At 42.2% G+C, this 10034-nt stretch overlaps 1 protein-coding gene across 1 annotated transcript; it reads right to left on the minus strand.

Moving 5' to 3' along the window:
- Positions 1 to 2916: 2916 nt before the first annotated feature.
- On the minus strand, positions 2917 to 4732 carry LOC147186607 (cystatin-B-like). The gene is made up of 3 exons (XM_086101307.1): positions 4566 to 4732; positions 4366 to 4467; positions 2917 to 3125 (listed from the first exon to the last, which is right to left on the minus strand). Exons 1-3 carry the CDS (start codon positions 4629 to 4631, stop codon positions 2997 to 2999), a joined length of 297 nt encoding a protein of 98 aa, XP_085957433.1. The 5' UTR covers positions 4632 to 4732; the 3' UTR covers positions 2917 to 2996.
- Positions 4733 to 10034: the final 5302 nt, after the last annotated feature.

Consider the following 10034-nt stretch of genomic DNA (forward strand, 5'->3'; position numbering starts at 1 on the left):
TAGGGCCTTCATCCGGGTCAGCATCTTGTACAGAGCCCAATTCGGAGTTTGCAGTTGTCCTTTTTAAAAACGTATCCATGACTGTCACCGCGACCTCTCACGTGCATCATTAAGTCTCTCGGAGGAACGAGGCAATCAGCTCGTGTCGCCACACGGACGAATGTTAAATTACCCGCCCAGTCTTTACAGCACGGACACCGGACAATGACGTAATATTTGCAGAAAATGATTCATCAATGTTTGATAAAATTTTACATTTTAAAAAAGTGATATTGGATAATTTCTCACGGCACACCTGACGATCTCTCACGGCACACTAGTGTGCTGTCGGCACAGTGGTTGAAAATCACTGGTGTAGACGAAGGGTGTCAAACTCAAGGCCCGGGGGCCAGATCTGGCCCGTCGCATCATTTTATGTGGCCCGCGAAAGCAAATCAATGGGATACAGATGTAGAGACAAACAAGCATTGACACCCACATTTACGCCATCACGGAGTGGGAACCGATCCCACCCGTGCTTGCACACAAGTCAGGCAAGTGTACCGCTACACCATCAGAAGACATGCTTGACAAATATAAATTCAAACTCATTCAAATGCAGGATTATTGTCACTAAGTTATCATATGGTTGAGACATACTGACTAATATAGCACCCCCAATGTAAGTTTGGTAGTTACTGGCCTGACTCCAGTTTTTAGAATTTTGAATGAATCCCTCAACAGCAACGTATCTTGTCACGGTGAATCATCAGATTGGCACAGTCAAACAGGCTTCATGTATTTTTGGTGAATGTAACTAGAGTTGTTTTCTTGGTGAACAGCCCATTGCCTCTGCAGCAGCTTTTCCCGTAAATTCACAAATTTAGTGTTGCGACATAATGAAGGCCCCAACACTATTCTGAGTACCGGTAAATATCCTCCTGACTACCAGTAGTTCAAATTTGTCCTCTGCAGAGGACATTTGTGAACCTAAATACCTGTATCTCCCGCCCAGTGCATCCAATCCCATTAACTCCTTTTGTGCTCTAAAGAGGACATTCGGTGCTTTCCAATGATACCAAATTTGTAGGGCGTGGGAAGAGGAAAAGTAATACTTTTATCAAACACATTTTATAAGACTATTATGAACATGTTAAAGTGTTGTTTGAGTTGTTTTAAGTGTAATTGAGCCAAGTATTCAAGTGTTGAAAATGTCCTCTGTAATGGAATTTCAAAAATGTCTTTTGGAGTAGGAGGCTACAGACTTCTCAGCCATCGGTACGACTTGTCCTCTGATGGCGATGCTGCAGCCTACACCGGTGCTGTCACACCACAATACACACCACAAGTCCGAAACTCACCGGATGAGGCGCCAAAAGAAGTAGGCCCGGACCCTCCACGTCATCAGGCATGTGCGTCAGAGAGGAGTTTTCACTCCAGTGTGTGACATTACCTGGTCCTGATGTTGGCAGCTGGGGAAGACGACGAGTAGGACAAGGGGGGAGTGGGACAAGTAGTCATCGGAGGATGACTCGGACAGGTCAGAGGAGGGGCACAATTAGCACAAGTCAAGAACTCCAACTCTTGCTTTGAGTGGGAGTTGGCCAGGTGACCATTCTCTTGGACACAGTACTTCTCAGCTTCAGACCAAGCTTTGCGCATGAAGAAGCGGTAGCAACCCGTGCCGTGTCTCTTCCACTTGCCCCTCTCAATGCCTGACAGACACATTTTGAGCGGTGGTTCGACAGGTGCTTTTCATGCAGCGGGCTCTTTGTGTCAGCAGGAGGTGGCTTGGCAGTCTTTTTACAAGCCAGCTCAACCTGCTCTACCTCTCCAGCAAACCTGACACCTCCCTCCCACCATCCTCCCTCCCACACTCAACCCTGGTTTACGCATAACTTCCTCAAACTTAACACTGAGAAAACAGAACTCCTCTTGTCGGTTCCAAATCCACCCTACACAAAGCCAACAGTTTCTCTCTCACAATTGACAGCTCCACCGTGTCCCCCTCCCTTCAGGTTAAGAGCCTGGGTGTCATCCTCGACAACTCACTATCTTTCCACTCCCACATAAATAACATAACCCGGTCCACATATTTCCACCTATGTAATATCAATCGACACCTGTGCTTTCTTGGACATAGTGTTTGAAATGTTCTGGAAAGGGCCTTGTTCCAGATGCAGTGGTTGTGAAAGCTCTTTTCAATAATGCTGCAATTTATTGTATTCCCCTTAGCATAGCTCCATCTAGTGGATACATAACCTAACCTCAGCCAGGATTGTAGCTTCTATTCTATGCGGCTTATGATGTGTTGCGCACTCTATATGAAAAAAGTTTTTAAATGGTCCATTCTTTGAAAATACAGTACTCCTGAGCAATACGGTCCTTTCCCCCCCCCAGGTCGAACTCGCAAATATTAAAATGACCATTCAAAGGTGGCATAAACTTGCTGAACAATAAGCCAACATTACGAGCAAAAACTCATCGTTAGCATATATTTCCACCAAACTTAACTGGTAGATTTATCTCTCGTAGTGTCATTCGGATTCCTCAAATGTAGGCAGACTCACTCACCAGTTAGCTTTGCTTGACATTCCTGCTGACGATCAGACAATCGCGACGTGGAATTTCACCGTGGTAAACCAAAGTATTTTTCTTGATGACAGTTCTCTTTCATGGCAATTACACGACATGAGTGCTTTAAAATAATGTTTGCTCTCAAGTGCTGTAAAAAGTTTGCTATCAAGTAGTGGACGGTGTTATTACAACTTGAAACTGAAATGGCCAGGGGAAGTATATTCAAAAATTGAGGGGCCACTCTGTGTCCCATGCATTACCCATGTATGGTATATTGGATGCGTGAAATCACATACCAGAATCTTGATGATTTTTTTTAACAAATGAACTCTTATTGAAAAGGTCATTAACTCGAGTACATAGCGGATTATTTTGTATTTAATTGCAATGTACTAGTTACTGTACAGACAAATGGGGATGCTTCTGTCAGCCTTTGTCATTCAGAAGAACTCAATGGCATCGGCATGTGTCTTGTCCTCTTGGACCTCAGTCAGCTTCAGCACTGACCCGGCGTATGGCAGACTTTTGAAGACGCGCATGTGGATGTGGTCATCTCCTCCCACGTGCACCTACGACCAAAGTATAAGAACGGCAATGGTTTGACACATGTAGAAACTGTAAATATATACGTGAAAATACATTATGCGGTTCATCCCCATACCCACATTCTTGCTGCTGTAGGCTGTAAATTTCCCCAGTGTGGGACAAATAAAGGATATCTTAATCGTAATGAAGATGTCCTGTTTGGAATGAAATCCGTAATTAATGGGGTCTTTCATAGAGGTCATATCTGAACAAGGTCCTCAGAGATAATTTATCCGATCGTCGTCAAAGTTTGCCTGATTCATCCAAAGATGTTTAAGATGAAAATATCAAAATCTTTTTATTTCGTCGGACACTGTTGCCTTGGCAATGCGCTGTATCAAATGAAACATTTTCGTGTATTCGAGGGTGTGATGTTTAGATCAAACACCCAAAGTTTGAAGCCCCGCTTTGTTCAGCGGAGAGATCGATGCTGTTGAACGGTCTGCGGCTGGATGGATGTAAGGCTTGAGGAGCCGACGATGAGAAGAAAGGAGCGTTAGCGCGGGGCGCCGATGCGGCTTTGGAACTGGGAGTCGCGGCTTGGAGTTTGAAGCGGATTACGTGGGACAGGAGAAGTGAACTAATCTCTTTTCGTCAATGGACGCTACAGCTTCGGGTTTGCTTTCAAAACTTAGCTTGGAGCAGACGTGTGCACATTTTCAGCATGGCATCTCTGATCCACTGGTGAAAGGACACTTTGATCCTCTCCTCTTTCATCTATAACTGCTTCAGACTACAAAGTGTATGCAGAAAATTGGTGAAGATTGCACGACTGTCTGTGTCCTATGGGTTGTGTTGTGTTATTTTTGTTATTTTGACTTCAAAATGGCGCCGCGAGAGTGGCTGCCTTTCCAGCAGCTCCTATATTTTGTTGTTCTACTTCTTCCTTTCATAACTTTGCTGCTGTGAATTGGGAATTTCTCCATTGCGAGACTAATTATCTTCTCATCTTAAAACATCATGGAGGACTTTGTTAAAATATGACCTCAGCACATAGACCTCACAGTGCGCCCTAGTTAGGATAAAGCGGTTCGGAAATGGATGAATGATTGTATTCTGCTTGTATTCATGTTTAGCACAACCTCCCAACTTCACTGCAATTGGGTTTGTAATAATAATAATAATAATAACAGTTCTACATAAACAATAGGTACCTGGCAGATTGCTGCTCAGACCCAAATAATACAAATAAAATTGGAATAAAATGTGTGATGTTGTGCTTACCTTGATGAAGTAGTTGGTCCCAGCCACAACCTGTGATTTGTAATCCTTGGCGACGAAGACGTCGTATTTTTTCCGCGTTTTTTGCTCAGCTTGAGACTTTACCTGTAAATTATTTGGTTTAGTTTTCATGTTTTTCGTGTGCAACGTTTACTTTCAAAGCAGGCAACAATAAAATTGTAGTGTCAAATGTCCATACTCACTTCGTTGCAGATTTTCTGAATCTCTTCGTCGGCATTTGTACCATCTGTAAGTCCTCCACATATCATTTTGATGTCTATCAAACACTGTCAGAAGACAAAAGAGTAAGAATGACTAAATTACTGTGCGTTTTTCCGGCTAAAAATTCCAGCTTTATCATGTGACGATGACTAATGGTCGGTACCATTCACATATGGACATGGGGGGGGAGTACAACCTAAATGATACCTTCGACGAGTAAACCGTTACATTATTCAGCCTGCCCATTCAGTAACTTTTACGTTTTAGGATTAATTATGTTTTAACATTATTTTTGTTTCGTTTTACCTCGACGAAACATGTTTCTTTTTGAACATATTTTCGTCTAAACGGCTCTCTTTTGTAAAACAGTGAAAGGTTCCAAGGTGGGGCTTTTCTACGTTGGTTGGCTTCAAACTTGAAACCTCCTACGCCTCCGCTTGATAAGTGTTTGTACTAAGTTGTGACTTGTAAATATCTGTAATACAATATCAGTAGCAGGCGGTGTTGATGGGCAGGTGAAAGCTTAAGCTTTCCACCCAATTCATTCTCAAAAATGGTTCATTCCTCGAGGATTCATGAGCACACAAAACATCTGTCTGTGAGGGGGGTTTTTTCAATCTTGCAACAGTGCCTGCTTGAGAATAATCACTTAAACTAAAACAAAATTAGATTTTGTGGGGTTCATTCAAGTAATCTGTTTATGATTAACTTGTGGTTAATGCAATTAAATGAAATCAACTGATCGGACATAACGCGTTTATGATAAAACTATTGCAATGCAGTTGAGAAAGAGAGAGAAAACATATGAGGAAATACAAGCTCTTGTTTAAAAGATTACCCAAGAAGTGACTTTTGTGCAAAGAAAATGAATTTTCAAATGCAGTTTAAAAATATATATCAGAATTAAGAATTAATAATTTCGTTTCAATTATAGTTTTTCATTTCAATTTTGAATGAATGTTTCATCGTCTGATCTCATGTTAAATCAAATTAAAACATGTTATTGTCTTGCCTTTTCTTTCAAGATGAAGCCCAGCATGCCTCTGCCTCAGAACAAAATGTATTACCTTCCTGTGCAAGCCCGTTTTGTTATTTTTTAAACCTAAACATGCAGGTGAGGCTCTGCCTCTCCTGACCACACATCCCTAGAGCATTGATGGTGTTTGTATTGCGTCAAATGCAAAAACATCTTAATTTCGTCGATGTGACCAAATGCCTATTGACAAAAGTACATTCTATTCATGTTCGACATTCATTGTGTTGTAACCATAAATCAGTATATTTAAATAATCCAAGTATTAACTACTACCCAAAATAAAATAGATTCGATCTTTTTTCTTTTTGCAACGTTCCTTGTTCCTTGCTCGGCGATCCTTTGACCACAACTTTAAATGTGCATCGAGGCGCAAGGTCGTGGATTGAAGAGGTTCAAGAGACTACTGGTAGCTAAAATCAAGGAAGTGCTGATGATTGCGCTGCGAAAGTCTTTGAAGTCCTCTACAGTGACATAAAAATGTGCATGCACTGGCTGGATCGTACACAGAGTCAGACTGTCAATCTTTATTCATTTTTTGTTATTTCTTGGGTTTTCAATTTAAATCCATTTATTTTAGTGATTGTTCAATTTTTGGGCAGTATTTAATGCTAAAATTAACCACCCCCAGCCAAAGTTTTAAATTAACACTGCCAAGTCACCAAATGCGGGTGAAAATTCATTTCGGTGGGTGCTGATAAAAACTTACCATCCAGTTAGGCCGGTATATCATGTTGGTCAGATTTACATGGGCATCTAGCGTCCAGAATCGACTGGACAACCATTCGATTGTCTTCCAAATTTTGAAGGGCCAACGATGGAAACATCAAAGGAAGCATGTTTCATTCAGCACTAAACCAATTCATTGGTGTAGGTAGAGATATATTATAGTTTATCATACAGTATTGATTTGTATATACACCGTATGGGTGAGGCATGGTGGTTCACTGGTTAGCAGGTCAGTCTGACAGTACTGAGGTCTTGGGTTCGATTCCAGGCTTCGGCCTTCCTGTGTGGGTTTAGTCCGCGTTGAGAGGGAAGAAGCTGTTTGAGTGTCTGCTGTTTTTGCTGCGTATGGATCGGTAGCGCTTGCCTGAGGGGAGTAGCTGGAAAAGGTGGTGGGCAGGGTGTGGGGGGTCCAATAGGATTTTCCACGCCCTTGTCTTGGTTCTTGCGGTGTGCAAGTCCTCAAGAGTGGGTAGGGCGGTGCCAATGATTTTTTCCGCAGTACTAACTGTCCGATGCCGTCGGATTTTGTCCTTTTTTTTGTAGCGGCCCCAAACCAAACTGTGATGGAGGAACACAGGACTGATTCAATGACTGCTCTGTCAAGACAGATTTGTTTGAAATAAGGAACTGAGAGATGAGAAGAAACTTCCTCTCTTGCCACTCAGTGTAGTACCATAGTGCAAAGCACGCAAATGGCACGGGCTGTGTCAAATGTTATTTTAGTCTCTCCTGCAGGCTGCTATAATAATAAATGGACAACCTGAAAAGAATTGACATCAAGAATCGTTTGGAATCGGAATCCCTAGGCTATGTTTTGTTCTCCGTTATTTGTATCCCTGGCAGTCCAACAAACACTGAGGCATAATGTAACGTAATGACATTTAATATGCTCATTGCATTTTACGCCCACCCCACCCAAACGAAATAAAAAAAAATAAAAAAATACTTGGTGTTAGTAATGTTGAATGTGGGGACTATTTTTGCTGTAGTGGAGACATAAAAACATACTTGACATTTCATTTTGTTTGAGCGAATCTACATGTACGTGAACTATACTGTACGTGAACACATATCGTCACTCTCCCCCACCCTCCTCCTCCTCAGCCACACCCTTGCCGTACACACACCCAAAATCCATCCATTGTGTCAGGCGTTCTCTTATTCACAAGCATCAATCAACGCCTTCGAAACTACATTCCGTCACCCCTATGTACAATACGCAAGATCAACATTGCAGGCCCACTACACAAGTGCCCTGTCAACTGTCAGGGGAAAAAAAATGTCACTTCAAATGTCAATAAAACCTCATTGATTGAGTGTCAAAACACATGACTTATGTATGGCAAGACTTGTTTGAGAAAAAACATTTTTAACAATTCTCTTCATTTGTTTGTTGGAGCAAAAATATTCACTGCACTAATATACAGTAGAAGCATGAAATGTTCTGATATGGAAAATTGTTGATACCTCTTACACAGTTTTTCTCCAATGGTTTGGCTAATTTCCTGAAACAGAGATGACATTTATAAAACTAAGAAGCCATTTGGCCAAACAGTGTTACAGTTCTGGGCAACAATACAGTTATTTGAAAAACCTCATATATCTCCCAAAACTATTGACAAAAGCTTCAAACTGGATTTGAAAGAGTCAGTACCACCAATATCACAAGGATCCACCGTAAATCCTCTACAAAACCAAGGAAGTGCTAAATAAGAGATCTTTGTACACATTATACACTTCATTATTATTACCATATACTGTGTGGAAATATGGGGAAATGCCTGCAAAACAAACACACTCCCTATTCTAAAACTACAAAAAAAAGCAATTCGAATTATTAATAGATCAAAATATACGGAACCCACAAATCCACTGTTTATCAAATTAAATACGTTGAAATTTTATGACCTGGTTGACTTTAAAATCGCCCAATTAATGTACAAAGCACACAATAACCTGCTCTGCCAAAACATTCAGAAGTTTTTCGAAATTCGAGAAAGCAGCTATGATTTAAGAGGTACCAACTTATTCAAAAAACTCAAAACAAGAACAGACATCATGCAAAGAAGTGTATCTATCAAAGGTGTTAATCTGTGGAATAATTTCAAAACGGACCTGAAAATGAGTAAATCGCTTGCTGAGTTCAAAAACAAATTCAAAAACATAGTACAAACAACCAACATCAATCAGAGTTAAAATGATAAATTCTAAACATTAAATATAATGATAAATCAGAACTAAGTTGATAAATAGAGAAAGGTATTGAAATATCCATTATGAATACAAGAGAAAATTGACACAAGAGTGCCAGGGTGTGGATGTATATAATCCCGATACAAACCAAAAGTTGTAAAAATATCACGGTTAAGGGTAAAGTATGAGCCTTAATGGAGACTTCTTTCGTCTTACTTTCTTTCTTTCTGATTGATATAAAAATGATTTATTAGATATAAACACAAAACGGGGTAGGACTAGATAAGTTTTTTACTTCTTCCTACTCTCTTGAACATAACTGTGTTGAATGAAGACTGATTTCTTCCTTTTTACTATTTTATTTACCTTATTTTTTCAGCGTCTCACCTGATGAAGACGCTGGAGAGACTCGTCCTCGCCCACCTTCGACCGCTGGTGAGCCACTGGACCCGCTGCAGTTTGCCTATCAGCCTGGCATCGGCGTGGAAGACGCCATTATCTACCTCCTCCACTCAGTGCTGTCACACTTGGAGAAGGCTGGGAGCACTGTGAGAATCATGTTCTTTGATTTCTCCAGTGCCTTCAACACCATCCAGCCCAACTTGCTGGGAGGCAAACTGCAGAACGCCGGAGTGGACCACCATCTCACAGCATGGATCATAGACTACCTCACAAATCGGCCGCAGTACGTGAGGTTGCAGAGCTGTGAGTCGGACAGGCTTCTCTGCAGCACTGGAGCGCCGCAGGGGACCTTTCTGGCTCCATTCCTGTTCATCCTCTACACCTCGGACTTCAGACACGCCACTCCAAACTGCCACCTTCAGAAGTTCTCCGATGACTCTGCGATTGTTGGCCTCATTACAGAGGGGGACGATCGGGAGTACAGGGGAATGACGAAGGACTTTGTGGACTGGTGCCAGCAGAATCTCCTCAAGATCAACCCTAGGAAAACTAAGGAGTTGGTTGTGGATTTCTGCAGGAAACAGTCCTCACCAGCACCGATGAACATCCAGGGTATGGACATAGAGAGGGTGACCTCCTACAAGTACCTAGGTGTTCTGCTGAACAACAAACTGGACTGGTCTACAAACATGGACACCCTGATTAGGAAAGGACAGAGCCGACTCTTCCTACTCAGGAAACTGAGGTCTTTTGGGATTCAGGGGTCGCTCCTTAAGACTTTCTATAACTCGGTGGTGGCCTCGGCCATCCATTATGGCATTGTCTGCTGGTCAGGCAGCATCTCAGCCCGGGACAGAAAGAGACTGGAGCGACTGGTCAGGAAGGCCAGTTCTGTCCTGGGCTGCTCCCTTGACACTCTGGAGGAGGTGGGCAACAGAAGGATGCTAACTAAGCTAAAAGCTATGATGGACAGTCCCTCCCACCCTCTCCAGCCCGCCCTGACAGCACTAGGTAGCTCCTTCAGCCAGAGACTGTTACACCCGCGCTGCAAGAAGGAGAGATACCGACGCTCGTTCCTACCAACTGCTGTCAG

This window comes from Hippocampus guttulatus, chromosome 21 (assembly GCF_054856545.1).
Source record: "Hippocampus guttulatus isolate MCC_2025c chromosome 21, RoL_Hgut_1.0, whole genome shotgun sequence".
In the NCBI taxonomy this organism is placed as follows: Eukaryota; Metazoa; Chordata; class Actinopteri; order Syngnathiformes; family Syngnathidae; genus Hippocampus; species Hippocampus guttulatus.

What these genes read in the sequence shown, in the direction of transcription:
- LOC147186607 (XM_086101307.1), bottom strand. Translation starts at nt 4,631, where the DNA reads ATGATATGTGGAGGACTTACAGATGGTACAAATGCCGACGAAGAGATT. An exon ending in TTCAGAAAATCTGCAACGAA is followed by an intron (nt 4,468 to 4,565) that starts GTGAGTATGGAC and finishes AATAATTTACAG; the next exon opens with GTAAAGTCTCAAGCTGAGCA. An exon ending in GGACCAACTACTTCATCAAG is followed by an intron (nt 3,126 to 4,365) that starts GTAAGCACAACA and finishes CTTTGGTCGTAG; the next exon opens with GTGCACGTGGGAGGAGATGA.